The sequence below is a fragment of the Ophidiomyces ophidiicola genome (assembly GCF_022830035.1).
Source record: "Ophidiomyces ophidiicola strain CBS 122913 chromosome Unknown scaffold_4, whole genome shotgun sequence".
Lineage (NCBI taxonomy): Eukaryota > Fungi > Ascomycota > Eurotiomycetes > Onygenales > Onygenaceae > Ophidiomyces > Ophidiomyces ophidiicola.
In genome coordinates, this window is record NW_026054644.1 from 757,734 (window position 1) to 775,233 (window position 17,500).

At 48.7% G+C, this 17,500-nt stretch overlaps 6 protein-coding genes across 6 annotated transcripts; 4 read left to right on the plus strand and 2 right to left on the minus strand.

Moving 5' to 3' along the window:
• Positions 1 to 276: 276 nt before the first annotated feature.
• On the minus strand, positions 277 to 1,953 carry PDH1 (ATP-binding cassette transporter CGR1; the record flags this gene model as incomplete). The annotated part of the gene is made up of 4 exons (XM_049250779.1): positions 277 to 702; positions 761 to 945; positions 1,005 to 1,782; positions 1,840 to 1,953. The coding sequence occupies 4 exons, from the start codon at positions 1,951 to 1,953 to the stop codon at positions 277 to 279; spliced, it is 1,503 nt and encodes a 500-aa protein (XP_049110363.1).
• A 583-nt stretch (positions 1,954 to 2,536) lies between these two features.
• Positions 2,537 to 4,683, plus strand: ICL2 (mitochondrial 2-methylisocitrate lyase; the record flags this gene model as incomplete). Its single annotated transcript, XM_049250780.1, has 6 exons — positions 2,537 to 2,954; positions 3,014 to 3,302; positions 3,355 to 3,767; positions 3,822 to 4,245; positions 4,301 to 4,554; positions 4,634 to 4,683. 6 exons carry the CDS (start codon positions 2,537 to 2,539, stop codon positions 4,681 to 4,683), a joined length of 1,848 nt encoding a protein of 615 aa, XP_049110364.1.
• A 425-nt stretch (positions 4,684 to 5,108) lies between these two features.
• Positions 5,109 to 6,863, minus strand: LOZ57_001697 (uncharacterized protein; the record flags this gene model as incomplete). The annotated part of the gene is made up of 2 exons (XM_049250781.1): positions 5,109 to 5,514; positions 5,569 to 6,863. 2 exons carry the CDS (start codon positions 6,861 to 6,863, stop codon positions 5,109 to 5,111), a joined length of 1,701 nt encoding a protein of 566 aa, XP_049110365.1.
• A 1,485-nt stretch (positions 6,864 to 8,348) lies between these two features.
• Positions 8,349 to 10,108, plus strand: ADE4 (amidophosphoribosyltransferase; the record flags this gene model as incomplete). The annotated part of the gene is made up of 2 exons (XM_049250782.1): positions 8,349 to 9,574; positions 9,628 to 10,108. 2 exons carry the CDS (start codon positions 8,349 to 8,351, stop codon positions 10,106 to 10,108), a joined length of 1,707 nt encoding a protein of 568 aa, XP_049110366.1.
• A 533-nt stretch (positions 10,109 to 10,641) lies between these two features.
• Positions 10,642 to 14,052, plus strand: MSC7 (Meiotic Sister-Chromatid recombination aldehyde dehydrogenase; the record flags this gene model as incomplete). Its single annotated transcript, XM_049250783.1, has 4 exons — positions 10,642 to 11,580; positions 12,064 to 12,261; positions 12,325 to 12,512; positions 12,582 to 14,052. 4 exons carry the CDS (start codon positions 10,642 to 10,644, stop codon positions 14,050 to 14,052), a joined length of 2,796 nt encoding a protein of 931 aa, XP_049110367.1.
• A 1,991-nt stretch (positions 14,053 to 16,043) lies between these two features.
• On the plus strand, positions 16,044 to 16,802 carry LOZ57_001700 (uncharacterized protein; the record flags this gene model as incomplete). Its single annotated transcript, XM_049250784.1, has 2 exons — positions 16,044 to 16,049; positions 16,422 to 16,802. 2 exons carry the CDS (start codon positions 16,044 to 16,046, stop codon positions 16,800 to 16,802), a joined length of 387 nt encoding a protein of 128 aa, XP_049110368.1.
• Positions 16,803 to 17,500: the final 698 nt, after the last annotated feature.

Here is a 17,500-nt window from a genome sequence, read left to right on the forward strand (position 1 = left end):
AGTTGCCCGATTGGGAGGGCACGTGACTGGGGGCTGGCGCGACAACAGGGAATCGGAATGCCGCAGCCCAAAGCACTCTTCGTGATATACATATTGGCTTCACATGCTTTTCTCTATGTAATAGTTACAGAGTCGCAATGGTCTGCGAAAACCAGGCCTGCAGCTCCCTATGAATCTCAAACCGCCCAAAGCACTGCAAGAACAAGGAACAGGTTCGAACGACCAGCACAACAGCATCCAAAAGCACAGCGGTATCTATGAACACCCTTCAAACATCTAAAAGTCCACCTTCTCCTTTACGTACATGTCGACGTATTTATCAACATCCGTGTTCTCGAGCTCCTTCTGCTTCAAGCCCAGGTCAATAAGGCTTTGAACCTTGGAGGCATCGTAGTGCGCCTCAAGATGGCGCTTATACTTGGCCAGGATCTCGGGCTTGGCCTCCTCGCGACGGAGACGGTGGCCAAGAGGCGCATCAACAACGACTTCCTCAAGGACGGTTCCGTCGTTCAGCGTGACCGTGAGCGCATTGGGGATGGTGCGGAGAGCAGGGTCATGGTAGTCCTTGGTCATCTGAGGGTCCTCGACGCATCGAATGCGTTTGCGGAGAGATTCGAGTAATGGAGATGTTGCAGCCTCAGATCCATCGGTGTAGTCAGTAGCCACAAGACGGTTGAATACGAGCATAGTTGCAACCATGTACTAAAACAAAAGGGCTTGTCAGCACAGATACCAACACTGGGCTTCGCCTGGAACGTACCTGGATGCAGTGATCACGGTCAGCAAAGTTGTCCATGGGCTTGAATTGTTTGTCGATAATGCGGACGCAAGCTTCATGTGTTCTAATGGTCACCTCCTTGATGTCTTCGGCAGTTTTGCCCATCTTAGCGAGAGTGGCATTGACCTTGGTTGCGGCTTCAATGGCGGTCTGAGAGTGGAATTCCGCTACAACGCCAATTAATATTTCACCCTGATAAAGACGATGCGGCACGTATGATGCATACCTGGATAGGAAACCTTGAAGAGAACGTTTTCCATTACGTAGCTTCCATAGGGACGCTGGAATTGGAATTTATTGCCCTTGAAAAGAACATCATAGAAACCCCAAACAGGAGCGGAGAGAACCGTGGGAATACCAGGCTCGCCCTTCTGGACCTTCAGCACGAGGTTGACTGCACGTTGGCAGGCATCGCCGGCGGCCCAGGATTTCCGAGACATGGTGTTGGGGGAGTGTCTGTAGGTGCGCAAGCTCTGTCCATCAACCCAGGCTTGGGTGATGGCATCAGCAGTCTGCTGCTCAGTCAAGCCCATGAGCTTGGAAACAACGGCAGTCGTTGCAACCTTCACCAAGACAACATGGTCCAACCCGACCTTGTTGTATGAATTTTCCAGAGCAAGGACACCCTGGATTTCATGGGCCTTGATCATGGCTTCCAAAACATCACGGACCTTCAAGACTTTGCCGTTACCCAACTTCCCGCCGGCGCGGTTGGTGCGGGAGATCCAGTCAGCGACAGCAAGAATGCCACCCAAGTTGTCCGATGGGTGACCCCACTCGGCCGCGAGCCAGCAGTCGTTGTAGTCCAGCCAGCGGATCATAGCGCCAATGTTGAAAGCACCGTTCACAGGATCAAGCTGGAATGGGGTTCCGGGGACCCTGGTGCCATTGGGAACGACCGTTCCCGGCACAATCGGGCCCAAGAGTTTTGTGCACTCTTTGAATTTCAGCGCCTCCAAACCGCAACCGAGGGTGTCCAAGAAGACCCATCGCGCAGTGTCGAACTAGAGAAAAAAGTAAGTTCCCTCTCCGGCTCCCATGGGGAGCGACCAGGTGCATACCGCGAGATCCGAGTCCACGTTGTATTTGTGAATGTAGCCAGCCATGTCGTTGATCTCCGGGTCATATTCCCGGGGGCCAGTGGCCGGAGGAGCAGCAGATTGCAGCGCAGTCATGGTGGAAAAAGCTTTTGGATGAGAGATCTGGCGGGGCGATGTGAATCTGGAGGACGAGGAGCGGAGAGAGGCAGCGGGAGCGGCCAGGCGGTGGAGGGCGCAAGAACGTGGGGTTCGGGCGGCGAGACGGCGGAGAAGTGGGTTGGCGACCGACATCACGCTCAGGGCTGGACAGCAGCAGCTTCGATTAGATAACTCGCACAAGGATCGCGGCCAATTGCACCAGAGCAGAGAGCTGAGCAGAGGAGGAGAAACGAAAACAAAAGCGCTTTTTGTGATTTTCGCGCTGGACAGGCCACGGCTCTGCTCGGGCCAATCACGCCGCTCGCCGGCGCTAGCCGATACGCGATGATACGACCCCGGCCAACGCCCGCCAGCGCCGCGGCCGCCGGGGCCGTGCAGGGGCCGTACGGTACGGTCACACCCGCATCGCCGGCTGGGCGGTGACATAATCGGGGATAACACCAGACGAATGAAGAAAAAGAGAAGAAAAGAATCACAGAGCAGAGACGAAGAGAACAGTGCCAGAGCAGAGAAGCGCCCTGGCCCCTCGTTCCCTCCCGTCACCCTCGTTTCCGACGCCATGATCCGCAACGTCTCCCGTCGCCTCCCCCGCCAGCTCCATCCGGTCGCTAGAGCTTCCGCAGCTCCCCGTGGCGCCGCAGCCGGTCGTCTGCTCTGGACACCGATTCGCATGGCATCGCAGCTTTCTTCCGTGAAGCCACCCGTCTCTCGTGAGCTTCCTGCTGATTCGTACCAGCTGCTTTCTGCGTCAGACAAAGCCGGCTTGGCAGAAGACGCTCTGTTCAATGAGCAGGTGAATGAGGTCAAACAATGGTGGGCAACGCCTCGATATGAGGGTATCAAGCGGCCTTATTCGGCAGAGGATGTTGTCAGCAAACGTGGAACACTGCAGCAGACATACCCAAGCTCGCTGATGGCTCGAAAGCTCTTTAATCTACTGAATGAGAAGGCCGCGAAGGGGGAGCCGCTGCACACACGTAAGTCTATTATCACAACCAGATCGCTTCTTTTTGATATGGCTATTGATGCCGTATAGTCGGTGCTGTTGATCCGGTCCAGATGACGCAGCAAGCCCCAAACCAAGAAGCCCTATACATCTCCGGATGGGCGTGCTCTTCCCTTCTCACCACCACCAACGAGGTCTCCGCTGATTTCGGCGACTATCCATACAATACTGTTCCAAACCAGGTGCAGAGAATGTTCAAGGCACAGCAGCTGCACGATCGCAAAAACTGGGATCTTAGGCGAAAAATGACTGCTGAGCAGAGGAAGAGCACACCGTACACCGATTATATGCGACCGATCGTTGCAGATGGAGATACAGGGTCAGTTTGTGCTTATTTCCTGGTTTGAATTACGAGAACTGATACTAGGTAGCCATGGGGGCTTAACTGCCGTGATGAAGCTTGCAAAGTTGTTTGCTGAAAATGGAGCAGCAGCCGTTCATTTCGAGGACCAACTTCACGGCGGAAAGAAATGTGGTCATCTGGCTGGAAAGGTTTTGGTGCCTATTGCCGAACATATCAATCGTCTAGTAGCAGCTAGGTTTCAGTGGGACCTTCTGGGCACTGAGAACCTCCTCATTGCCAGAACTGATTCTGAGAGTGGAAAGTTGCTTAGCAGCACCATCGATGTTCGTGATCATGAATTTATTCTCGGGGTGACTGAAAACACGGCACCTCTCTCTGAAACATTGCAAAAAATGGAACTTAGCGGCGCATCCGGAGCCGAAATCGATAAGTTCGAATTGAAATGGGTGAAGGATCATAAGCTCGTAACATTTGATGAAGGTAAACATGCCTCACTATCTCAACCTAGTTAATTTTGACTAACATCCTATCTAGCTGTGGAACAACATCTTGCTAGCGAGAAAGCTTCAGCGTCTACAATCACTGAATATAAGACCAAAGTGCACCAAAACAGGGACTGGTCCATCTCTGAACGGCGAGCTTTTGCAAACACACTGACAAAGAACCCAGTATTCTGGTCGTGGGATATCCCAAGGACCCGGGAAGGATTCTATCATTATCGGGCAGGCGAGGCAGCAGCCACCAAACGTGCTATTAATTTCGCTCCATACGCTGATCTTCTGTGGGTTGAAACTGGAGACCCTAATGTCGAAGTTGCTGCTGGATTCGCCGGTGAAATTCGAAAACAATTTCCGGGGAAGAAGCTGGTCTATAATCTCAGCCCATCGTTCAACTGGATGGGCCAGGGCTTTGATGAGGCGAGCCTTCGGTCATTTATCTGGGATCTCGCAAAGCACGGGTAAGTGGCTCAAAAATGAGGATGCATTCAAAGTCAGTATGCTAATATCTCTCAGTTTTGTACTCCAACTTATTTCCCTGGCTGGACTTCATTCAAATGCCACCATCACCACAGAGCTTTCTAGAGGATTCAAAGAAGATGGAATGCTTTCTTACGTCAATCTAATTCAGAAACGAGAGAAGGAGATCGGTGTTGACGTCCTCACGCACCAAAGATGGAGTGGCGCTCCTTATGTCGATGGTATTCTGGGCTCCATACTCAGCGGCAGTAGCTCGAACAAGAGCATGGGTGAAGGGAATACGGAGTCAGGTATTTACTAATCCCATTGTTCAGTCTAGATTCTGTATTTCACGTCCTGCTGACACCACCTCAGGTTTTTAAAATTTAGAATGTGTTGTGGATAATTACGAAGATATCTTAGATCGATCGTCCACGTAAGTAGTTCCCATGCAGCTTCCCTCTTGCAAATCAGAATTTCAATTAGCTCGAGATATTTTGTACCCTTGGAGGCAAAACAACCACTAAAAAGATCTGTACTTGCTAGTTACATCAACTAGAAACAAACACGGAGTGCTCTTTTATGCATCACGGTTGGAAATCTCTGCGAAATGAGCGCTAAAACAAGGTCTTACGAATTGGCGATAATACTTCTTCTGTACATATGTACATACAAAGACTTTGAATATTTGCATATACATACATATATCCGATTCTAAATCATAACAAACATTGGCCGACAATGGCATTGTGTTACCCTTGAGTGAGAGACATACCAGGCTCGTGACGGATTTTAAACGGTTTATTGCATCAAAGTAGAGCACCAACCGCGTCAGCATGATATACGTTATTAACCAACAGTAATATCACCGAGACGCTCGATCGCTGCTTTCCAGCTCTTTAATGATCTCTTCAAACATTGCCTTCGCTAACATTGGAGGCACCGCATTCCCAATTTGTTTCAACGTTCCAACCCCACAGAATCGGTGATCCATAGGAAATGTCTGAAGACACGCCGCCTCCCGGTGGGTATACGCTCTCGTGCCGCTCGGGTGGAAATTATCGCCACCATTGCAGGTAATAGTCTTTGCAAAAGAATAAGGGGAGTATGCTGGCTTGGTGATGTTGCGGAAGAATGCGCGCTCCGGATCATGGTCAGGGGCGTTTTCGGAGATGCCGCCAATAGCATCTCGAATGGTGCGGAAAGGCTGGAGACCAGAGCCTGGAGGGCCATGTGTGGGTCTCGGAAACCGAGGGAGAGATTCGCCTGGCCTAAGGGATTTATGTTAGCTTTTCAAAAGAGGTAAGTGTCCGATGTTTAGTTACCCGGCTCCAATTAACACAAGTCTTTTGCGCTGCTGTGGGACGCCATACGCCTCACAGGCAAGAAGCTTCCATCGTATAGAGTAGCCAAGTTCGACAAACGTATGGATTATTGCATATAGAAATTCTTTGTGGCGCTCTTGGAGGCCTGAAGTTTCTTCCATGGTTGCTATTCTCGGCTTGACTCTTAATAGTAGCTCTCTGGCAGAGAAGATGCATGCCTCGTTGGCATTGTCTGAAGCTGCAGCAACTGTCTTCGCCGAGGAAAACGTTTGGCAAGGCGGTGAAAAGTGCAAGACATCAACCATAATGTCTTTGATGTCATTTGTGAGGAAATGAACTACTTCGCATGTTTCCCCGATCGCCGTTCTGAAATTAAGTCGGTAAGTATCCATGGCTTTTGGACATTTGTCAAAGCCCCATCGTACATGTAATCCTGCCTGTAGTGCTCCACGAGAAACACCTCCAGCACCACAAAACCCGTCTCCAAATGTATATTGCAGCCTGCATTCATTGCTTCCCGTAAGGTCTATGAAAGGCGATGTGTAGCTCCCGCCTAACGACGTTGGGCCTCTCCAAGATTCGCGAAGAGCAGTCGACTCGACCCTAAAGCCGGAGTCACATTCCTCTCCTTGCAAAAATACCATCGCCTCCTCCACAACACGAGGTTTGCGCGTATCTGACCTATTCCAAACTCGCACATACTTAAACCGGCAAAAAAGAGGTCCTTCTTGCCGATACTCTTCAACATTGCGAAAAAGACCCCCGCTGGCCTCCAATCCAGGGTATGGTTGGTTTGTTAGACGAATAATCCTTAGGCCCTTAACATTGGTTATTGGCACTTCTTCGACATTATCATATTCATTTTCTAGCTTCATGTCAATCACCCAACACAGTTCGTTCGTTCTATCAGGAACAAGGCTGTCCATATGCTCTAAACGTTGAAATCGGGGGCCGCGCAGGAACACATCTTCCCTCTCGTCACATAGCAATTCTTGAATGCGTAAAAAGGTGCCATCAAATAACTCAACTGACTTTCCTAGTTTGTATGCCGTTTTGCCAATCGAAGTCTCGAAAATGAGTCGTCTGCTGGAGCGTGGCGTTGGGGGTGGAGAAAGTAAGGGGGCCGTGTTGGTAACATTGACAGACAGTCCTGTAATGTAGGATTCAAAATCATCATCTGTCATAAAGTCCTCTGGTCCAAAGGTATTTTCAGTAAGAGGGTGCAGCTCATCCTCGGCTGCAAGAGTCACACTGCTATCATCATCATCGATGATGATCGCTTCCTCAAAGGCCATTTCCAAAAGCTCAAGACAGCTTGTGATAAAAATTGATGCCAGTATGAGAAAATGACATTATGGTGGGAATGCACTGACAGAGAAAAATAGTGCAAAGACAAAAAATATGATGACAAGACTGAGAAGCGGAGGATGATGTGTTGTTAAAGAAGCCCATGGCCCAAGGGGCATTAAATGGGACATTGTAATGATTCACTCCCACAACACATAATAAGAAATCACAAAAGCCATCAGGCAATCAACAAAGACGCTCTAAAAGCATCTGACCTGCATGTTGTAATGAAGGTGCAAAGGAAACATTTTCAAGCCCTACGTGGTAGAGTCTAAGCAGTACCACTCCTAGCAACCGAGAGAGGCAGGATGTTGAAAGAGACAAGTGCGAAAAAGTTTTACTGTCACAGTTGGAGAGAGATTCCAGGGAGTGGGTCGTAAAACAAAGCAAGGGTGACAATTTCACTGCATCAACCAGTGATGGCAAGTGTCGGATGATAGTTGACGGCTGGTTTGGAGGGTACGTGAGAGGTACTCAGTACTGGGTATGCAGATATCAATTAGAAATTGCGCTCGGATAAAAGTTGTATTTTCCGAGGTGCAATTTTATGGTTTTAAGAAGGCAAAAGGCCATATGTTGAGGCTATCCAACATATCAAAACAACACGGCACAGTTATCTATGTCCAGGCAAGGGATGGCGTTCGGACGTTGTCGAAGCCGCAGCCGAGTCAGGGGAAGAGCAAATCATATCCAGGGCAGGGCAGCAGTCTCGTGCGCGAACCCAAGTTCTCTCCGCACTATCGATCCGACCCCAGCAAGGCCGTCAACAATTCACTGGCCGTTGCACTCGAATTTCTCGGTTCGCGCGAACCAGGTCAGGTGACGCGGCTAGGATACAATACCATTTCATCCCGAGAACCGAATTTTCGGTGAAAATCCGCCGGAACGCCGCTTTTAGCCCGCGGGGCACCCATGTCGCGTACCGTACCAAACAGCGCGTATTGTAGGGGACAAAATTCACCGCAAAAAGAGAGATTTTTCCTTCGTCCGGGGAAGTTTTATTTCAGCTTTCAATATGCCAGGGCTCTCCGCCGGAACACTGTTTGGTTTGTCCCTCTCTACCCGCATTGTACTACTCTCTTCTTTCTCCACTCTCTCAATGTCCTGAACGGCTTATCCCAGTCTTCAACTGCACCCTCCTGCTCATTCCATGAGTAGATACCTGCCAAACACCAACAACTATAATTACGGGGATATAGCAGCAAAGTACGTCCCCCGAGTATAGCTTTCATTTTGTGCGGTCTTTGTTCCTATGATGATTTAAAATGGAATATTTGGATGTTAGACTTCTGAACAAACATTGCGGAAAACACCATATATCTGATTCTTAGACCACTCTTTTCCCATACTACTCTGGCGGATGTTAGTTGTCAAAAGAATCTGCTAATCCTTTATTCTTGCTTCAGATATACTCATAAGGAACACATCTCATAATGTGCGGAATTCTTGCCCTGATATTAGCCAATGCTTCAGAGTCTGCCAGCGTCGACCTCCATGAAGCGTTGTATCTACTTCAACACCGTGGTCAGGACGCTTGTGGCATAGCAACATGTGCATCAGGTGGACGGATATTCCAGTGCAAAGGAAATGGAATGGCCGCAAAAGTCTTTCATGACGGTGCACGCGTGGCCGATTTGCCTGGCTTCATGGGGATCGCTCATTTAAGATACCCAACTGCGGGCAGCAGTGCTAACGCAGAAGCGCAGCCGTTCTACGTTAATAGTCCTTATGGTATCTGCTTGGCTCACAACGGCAACCTGATTAATGCTATCGAGCTCAAACGATATCTTGACTATGAGGCGCACCGGCATATCAACACCGATAGTGACAGCGAATTAATGCTGAATGTTTTCGCGAATGAGTTGAATGAAACAAAAAAGGTCCGTGTCAACTGTGAAGATATCTTCACTGCGTTGACAAAAATGTATGAGCGCTGCGAAGGTGGATGGGCCTGCACCGCCATGTTGGCGGGCTTTGGTGTCCTTGGTTTCCGTGATGCTTATGGCATTCGTCCCTTGGTGATGGGTTCGCGCCAATCCACCAACGGCTCTGGTATGGATTATATGATGGCGTCCGAGTCTGTTGCTCTGGACCAGCTTGGCTTCTCCAACATTCGAGATATTCAACCTGGGGAAGCTGTTATTATTCGAAAGGGAACCGAACCAGTATTCCGTCAGGTGTGCCCGAAGAAAGCATATGCACCTGATATTTTTGAATATGTTTATTTTGCCCGCCCGGACTCCGTTATTGATGGCATCAGTGTCTATCGAAGCCGACAACGCATGGGTAACAAACTCGCACAGCGCGTGGTTGATGTACTGGGGCCCAAGGCTATAGAAGAAATTGATGTTGTCATTCCAATCCCAGAGACGTCTAATACATCGGCCGCCAGTGTCGCGCGGTTTCTTGATAAACCATATTGCCAAGGGTTTGTGAAAAATCGATATGTTTTTCGAACGTTCATCATGCCAGAACAGAAGGCCAGACAAAAAGGCGTCCGGCGAAAGCTTAACGCCATGAAATCGGAATTCAAAGGCCGGAATGTCCTCTTGGTTGATGATAGTATTGTTCGTGGCACAACGAGTCGCGAAATTGTCACGATGGCAAGGGATGCTGGCGCGAAGACTGTGCATTTCGCCAGCTGCGCGCCTAAAATTACGTAGGCTTATCTTTTTTTACTCATACATCACGACTGCTAACGTTACTTTCTAGCCATGCTCATATCTATGGTATTGATCTTGCTTCACCGCAGGAACTAGTTGCGCATAACCGCGATACAGAATCGGTTGCGGCTCATATTGGCGCTGACACAATTATCTATCAGACCCTAGATGATCTAAAGGATGCCTGCGCTGAGATTTCCAAAGAAAACGGCCTAGAAGAACCTACCAAATTCGAGGTCGGCGTCTTCTGTGGGGACTACGTGACACCAGTTTCAGAAGGCTACTTTGATCGTCTGGAAAAGGCCCGTGGCGAAGGGCGAAAACCCAAACCCGTTAGTTCACCGGATGCACATACTGAAGCAAATGGAGTTACGTTAGATGCAAAGAGTAAAGCCGTGCCCACTCCATCTATGTACCCTGAGCAACTTGCTATGGGCTCTAAAAACCATCAAAATGATGGGGCAGATCGTCCCCCACAAGTCAAAGACCGAATGGATATCTCCTTGCATAATTTTGGAGACTACGCCTAAATTTTATGCTGAAGCCTTCTGGGCTTAACATGGTGATGGCATGGAGCGGAATGGGTGATGTCATTTGGGAGGCAGTTGGATTCACAGGACATTTCATTTAGTAGTATGGGGGCCACTGAGACTTTGCAAACAACACTGTACCTATCTTATAATTATAGATATATTTCAGGTTTGCTTCTGCTGTATATGATTAGAACAATTTGAATGGAAAATGATCAGTATATGTTTCGTTTCCTCACGGTTTTTATAGTCTAGAATTAGTAGATCAAGCACTTTAGTCGTATAAGGGCACAAAGTTAATTATGTGGCAAAGTGTGGCATTCTGGACCTGTATCCTGGTGCCAGCCAGGGAAGCACGGTGGTACCTACCAATTCTATCACCCCTCAACAACCGACGAAAATACAACCTTCAAAGTACAGCATTATTGGTCGGCACCCCATTTTAGTATCTAAGGCATTTTGTGAATTACATTGCCCTGCAGCTGTGGTTGGCTCGTCTTTCACTGGTGGCTGCGTAAATAGTTCCTTCGAAGATGGTCATCAACCATGTCCCGAACATACCGGTGCAAATACCAGCATCGAAGCTGATAGACAAGCACGAGTCAATTAGCATCAAAGAAGAAGACATGGCACCTGAGTCTATACGCCGAAGTCATAAGTTGGATTTTAACATCACGCCGTTTCCTACATGGTTGAGCCCAACAGCCGAGGAATGTGAGGAGGTAGCCCGTCTACTGTCAAATGAACACGGAGATGTTAAAGCGCCTAAAGAAATACCACCACCATCATTGACAGTAACTGGTTGTGGGGAAGTGCCATGCGTTCTGGACGCCCTAATCCGCACTTTTTTGAGCGGTGCAACAACCAGCACCAACGCAGCAATGGCATTTCAGGGTCTGGTTCAAAAGTTCGGTATTCTCCAAGCTGGAGTGGGCAAGGGGAGCGTAGACTGGGACAAGGTGCGGCAAGCCTCGGTGAAGGATATCCGTGATGCCATAAGAAGCGGTGGCTTAGCTGATACAAAGAGCAAACGCATCAAAAAAATATTGGAAATGGTGCATGCAGAAAACATAGAACGGCGGGAGATAGGAAAGGCAGACAGTGGAAATGAGGGTGTGCTGTCCCTGGACTATATGCATGATTTCACAAAAGACGAAGCAATGCAACATTTCATTAAATATCCAGGGGTTGGAGTCAAAACTGCTGCATGTGTGGTGCTCTTCTGCCTTCGACGGCCTTGCTTTGCCGTTGATACCCACGTTTTTCGCCTTTCAAAATGGCTTGGGTGGGTGCCGCCAGAGAAAGTCAATGAGATAGCGGCATTCAGGCATCTAGAGGCCCGAGTTCCCGATCATCTTAAGTATTCGTTGCATCAGCTGTTTCTATTCCACGGGAAACAATGTGGGAGATGTAGGGCAGCAACAAGTGTGAAAAGTGAGGGCTGGGCAAAAGGCTGCGTTGTTGAGCATTTGGTAAAGCGTACAGGAAAAAGAAAGATCCAAGAGTTGAATGACATGCCTCATACAAGGTTAAATATGTGATAAAGTCTCGGAGTATTAGGGCATTAAGAGGAATATTCTGGCTTTGTTTTGTGGAAGGATGCATAAACCTACTATTATTAGTTAGTTATAAGGAAGAAAAGAAATGTACAGGAACATAGCGTCCATATAGGTAAAGATCCCAGTGTTCACCCAGGTGGGAGGTTAATGCCGGATCCGGAGATGATGATGCTGAAAACAAAAGATCAAGATGCTTGGCAGGGAGGCCGCGTGCTGTGCTTGGCAAGGCTGTTGTTGGAGCTCTTTTCACTAAGCGAACCAATGCCCTCTAGAGAGCTCCAGCACCGCTGTGGTGTCATTTGTGCGGAAACCAGGGGTTGAGGTCTGGTTTGCCGAACGATGGAAGGGCTTCGGGCAGCTATTGTTTATTATTGTCTTACTTACAGTCTTTCACAGATCTTACGCCGGGCTCTTATTGCTGTGTTGACCTGGATTGCAGTCCGAGTAGCCTACAGGTATATCCTTGCCCAGAAAGAGAGTCCCGTTGACTTTTCTGTCCCTTTACCCCCCGAAGTATCTCCGGACTGGAGAGGCAAATCATGGAGTGAGGCCGAAGGTGCAGATAGGGAACTTCTCGAGGCGCAGTCTTTTGGAGTATGCCGTTCCCTACCCACTCGTGAGGATAGAATATAATTCTAACAGACAATGGCCACCTAGAAATTCGACACATCTAAAATCCTTAGCTACTGTCCTGCCGATGGCCGGTTGCTCGGAAACGAGGATGGCGTTAAACCAGCGTCACCGGGGGAGATTGACTTGACGGTGCGGAGAGCCGTTGTTGCACACCTAAAATTCAAAAAGACAACCTTTTCAGAGCGGCGAAAGGTGCTCAGGACGCTTCTAAAGTGCGCACTGCATGGTCTCCGTCAATGACGCTTTGGAATGCAGGATGCTTACATTTTCACCTCTATTAGGTACATTTTAGAGCATCAAGATGAGATTGTCGCCGCCTGCTGTTTAGATTCTGGCAAAACCAAGGTCGATGCCTGTTTCGGTGAAATCCTTGTTACCGTCGAAAAGCTAAAATGGACTATCGATCATGGAGAGAAGGCTCTTCGTACGGACTCTCGCCCCACGAATCTATTGATGATGTACAAAAAGAACACAGTTCGATATGAGCCCCTGGGAGTTGTCGCTGCATGTGTGTCATGGAATTACCCCTTCCATAATTTCATCTCCCCGGTTATTAGTGCGATCTTTGCTGGAAATTCAATTATTGTGAAACCGTCAGAACATACCGCCTGGTCATCCTCCTTCTTTCAAAGCATGATCCGAGAGGCTATTGTCAGCTGCGGCTATTCGGAATTTTTAGTACAGAGCCTTGTCTGTTTACCTCAACACGCCGATGTCTTGACATCTCATCGCAAGATTGACCACATTATTTTCATTGGCTCGCGGCCGGTTGCGCATGAGGTGTGCAAGTCAGCAGCTAAAGCTCTCACGCCGGTGACTGTTGAGCTGGGGGGAAAGGACCCTGTTGTTGTCCTTGACGACCCTTCTACCCTAAAGGACCTGCCCAATATCACATCAATTCTTATGAGGGGGGTTTTTCAGTCGGCAGGCCAAAATTGTGTTGGTGCAGAGCGAATCATTGCCCTTCCTCGCTCGTACAACAAAATACTAGAGATTATCACACCTCGGATCAAAGCTCTTCGGCTTGGGTCTGTACTCTTGGATTCACGGAATATTGAGAAAGACTCTGGCCACGCGCTCCATACACCAGATGTCGGTGCTATTATCTCACAAAGATCCTTTGATCTCTTAGAGGCACTAATTTCCGAAGCTGTTGGTCAGGGGGCAAAACTCATTTGCGGTGGGAAACGATATAATCATCCTCTTTACCCACATGGACACTACTTCACCCCGACACTTCTCGCCAATGTCACCCGAGAGATGCGAATTGCGCAAATGGAATTGTTTGCGCCAGTATTCCTGCTGATGCGTGCCGCCGATTTAGCAGAGGCAGTAACTATTGCCAATTCTACTGAATACGCCCTTGGCTCCAGTGTTTTTGGGCATCGGAAGCGGGACGTTGAATACTGCGTCTCCAATCTTAATGCCGGAATGGTCGCTGTGAATGATTTTGGAGCTTATTATGCGGTTGGCTTGCCATTTGGCGGGTTGAAGGGCAGTGGATACGGACGCTTTGGTGGTGCTGAGGGTCTACGCAACTTGAGTAATCTCAAGGCCGTCTGCGAAGATGGGTGGCCATTCATTCAAACCAAAATTCCTCCAACCTTAGACTATCCGATACAGAAAGGCGAGAGCGCCAAAAAAGACGGCCGCGGAGCATGGGAAATGTGTAAGGGGGTAGTGGAGACCGGATACCATCCATCACTCAACGGAAAGATAAATGGTGTATGGAAGATTCTTAATAATATTTAAACACCTTGACTCACCTAGTCTATTGGCGGCATTGTAAATCGAAACTAAGAGCAGGTGTTTTGAAAAGTACCTGGAAAATGAAAGTTCAACAACAGGTATTATCTGTAACTAGAGTATGGTCTCGATGTATATACAAAGAAAACGACAGCAAAGAACGCCCCATATCAATGTTAATAATGCAAAAAGCAAATTAGGCATGAACGGTGGAACTTGCAGTCATCACAATTCCAGGCAAAATGACATTATAAGGGCGGGTTGTCTAAGAAGAGGAGGTGGAATAGAAACTTTCGCGTGGGCGGTTGGCATTTTACACAGTGCGCATTGGCCTTCGACCGAAATGGTGACGACGTCTGGTGCGGACTCCTCCTGTGGAACGAACACTCCGCCGTCTCGAATACCAGCCGCATGTTAAACAAGAAATGATTGCGCCGCAGACAGAGACAATGCCGCCGACGATTGCCATGAGCACCGATGCAATGGCTTGTACAACTGTCATCAGGCAGTTGCCAATGGCGTGAAACTAAGACGGCGAGAATTAGCCCAGCTGCTTCTATGGCTTTGAGCACTGATGGGGATTACCATTGATACGACGGCACCCATGGTCGGTTTTTTTCAAGCAGGTGTGTGTTCTGTGGATTTCTTAAATATAAGTACTTCGTACTGGGGGCTGGCTATGCAGTTGTGTATGTATAAATGTAGAAGCGGTTGTTAAGGAAGGGTTTTTGAATACAGAGTAGCTTTGGAAGATGATTGAGGATTGAGTATAGATCTAAAATAAAAATGCTCATCCCGTTCAAGGTCGACGTTTATATATGCACACTTCACCCCCAGGTAATGGCTTCATCGAGCGAACAATATGACTTCATTCGAAAATTGCCATATTTCCAGCTTTGTCCCCCTGCACTCTAGGCGAAATAGCGGGGCATATGCAAGCAACATCCCTGTACGTAGGCCAATAGTGTCGACTCCGTTCAAAAGTCATTCGTGCCGACTTCATGAAGCCAGGCTTTTTGCAGGCCAGTTTACAATAATGGTCGTAGGCGTGACGTCAGGGGGCATCAGGGAAGTGAGGTTCTGTTTCACGTGGCGGCCTGAACGAGCTTAGCGGGAAGCATCCGAAGCCAAGTAACGTCATCAGGCGCTAGTTAGCTAATTAGCCAATCACCTTCAGCTTTCAATCAAACAAGTCAAAATTCGGGGCACGTGCAGTGGGCTAAGCTCCTAGTCTTGGCAACGCCGAACAACAACTCAATTCTCAACAAGCAAACTTCATGCGGAGCAGTGACATGAAATACCTAAACTACCCTAAAGGGGTTGTAAGGTTCTCCGGGTCTAAGGCCAGTCTTATGATCGCCCTTCGTTTTAAACTTCAAGCGGTATAGATTAGCTAAACAGAGTGACTATAAGCTCTGTATGGTTGTTTATTCCACCCTGAGCTCTTTCAAACCCATAAAATCAATATCATGTAACGTTTCAACGTACTATTCGGGGTTCAATGTGGATGGCCTGTTGTCTCAGCCGATGACGTCGGTCCACTACGGTCCAGATTCACTTACCCTTTGGTTAGTGGGTTTACGTTTAGATATAACCTGGCTAAGATGACTGTATGATGTTGCCTTGCACGCCACGTACTGCAGCACATTTAATAACCAGACAATTCTTTCTCCAACTTGATCTTTGTCTCAGTTAACTAGTCGGGCTCTCTGACTACTCTTAACCTCAAAGCCCCAACACTTACAGCAGCCGCTTGCAACTTCAGCGTGACTCATGATGGAAGGCAGCATTGCAGACCGTCCTCCTAGCTATTACTCCAGCAACGCTCTTGCGACCAGCCTTCCGCCGTACAGCAGCCGCAGCGAGCAGTGGGAAAGCGCTGGGATGCTTACGGGTGGCAGCGCACACGGCAAGCCATGGCCGCATGATGCTGAACACAGAGAGGAAGGAGCGATGGCTCTCTGTCGCGGGCAGGTAGCACCTTCCCCACGGAAGCCATGGAGGTGAGTTCCTTCCTATTTTTGCTATCCCCCCCAGTTTTGCCCTCTTTTAACGACATTCCTAGACCTTTTCGCCTTTTTTCTAAATGGTGAGTCTCCTCTACTTTTTCTTTTCTTTACTTGATTCTTTTTTTTTTTTTTTACTTTGAAAATGACTGAAGGTCCGTGGACCGTTCCAGCAATATGGGGCACAGTGGCTGGCAGCATTGGTGCCCTGGGAACGATATTGTCCGGCTGGATGTCAGGGGCCTGGCTCAAGACCCTCATTTTGTTAGTGAATGATATCCATAAAAGATGTTTTGAGTCTATCCTGTGTTTGTGGAATAAACAGGCTGACTTGTTTAACATCCCAGGGGGCACATCTTTAGGCAAAAGGTGTCCTTGCCCGCCGAGCAAGTTGCCGAAATGAGAGGGGAGCGCGATCTCGCCCAGCAAAGAGTAGCGGCTCTAGAGGAGAGAGTCGCAGAACTCCGACGCGAGAGTGAAGAGTCTGCCGCCGCCTCTCGGGAGAGAGAAGACCAGCTCCGACGGGAGCTTAAAGAGTCTGCCGCTGCCTCCCGGGAGAGAGAAGACCAGCTCCGACGGGAGCATGAAGAGTCTGCCGCTGGGCTCCGACGGGAGCTCGAAGAGTCTGCCGCTGTGCTCCGACGGGAGCGTGACGAGTTCCTGCAGAGGGCAGTATCTGCTGAAGCCACAGTGGTGACACTCTGGCGAGTCTTGTCACGGACTCCGCTCAGGCGGCGTAGAGGCGTCTAAACTTCTCGAGGGCAAGAAGAACTGGTTTCAGAGGTCCGGGATCTTACCCTGAAGTAAGAACTCGCAACCCGAGAACTAGGATCCGGTGCATGTCACAGCACGCCTTGGCCATGGGAGACGGACCCCCTGGTCGGTGAGGTAGGCTTGTCTAAGCCACCAGCAGGAATGTCGGGTCACGGGCATCCTGTAATCACCATCTATCAATTCCTAAGGTTGAATAAGTGGTAGGCAACCGAAAGTCCCGGATATTGCCAGCCCAAACCTACCGCAAAGGGCCAATATCCGGGCTAGATTGGGAGGGCACTATGAGGGAATGTAGCCAGAGTAGCTGGCTACATTTAGTGCCTAGCGGGCTCTATATGGAGCATCCAGCCCTGATTTATACTCCAACAATTGACTTATGCCTCTCCGTGGTGTTGGAGACCAGTATCAGAGAACAGATTGCCATTCCAAGTTAACTATGCACTCTGAGAAGCCAAAATGAGTCACCAGTGACATTACGCTGCTTTGAAATGATAATAAAGAGCACCTTTTCGCGATCAATTATCCACGCCTAGCGTACTCGAAAATATCTTTCCCAATGAACCCTAATTTTCAGCCCGCGGAAGAAATTTTCTTGAAAAAATCTTTTTAAAATCAAAAACACATATCTGCTACTACTGGCATCCTAAATTTCCAGCCGTAGCACCTTTTTTTTA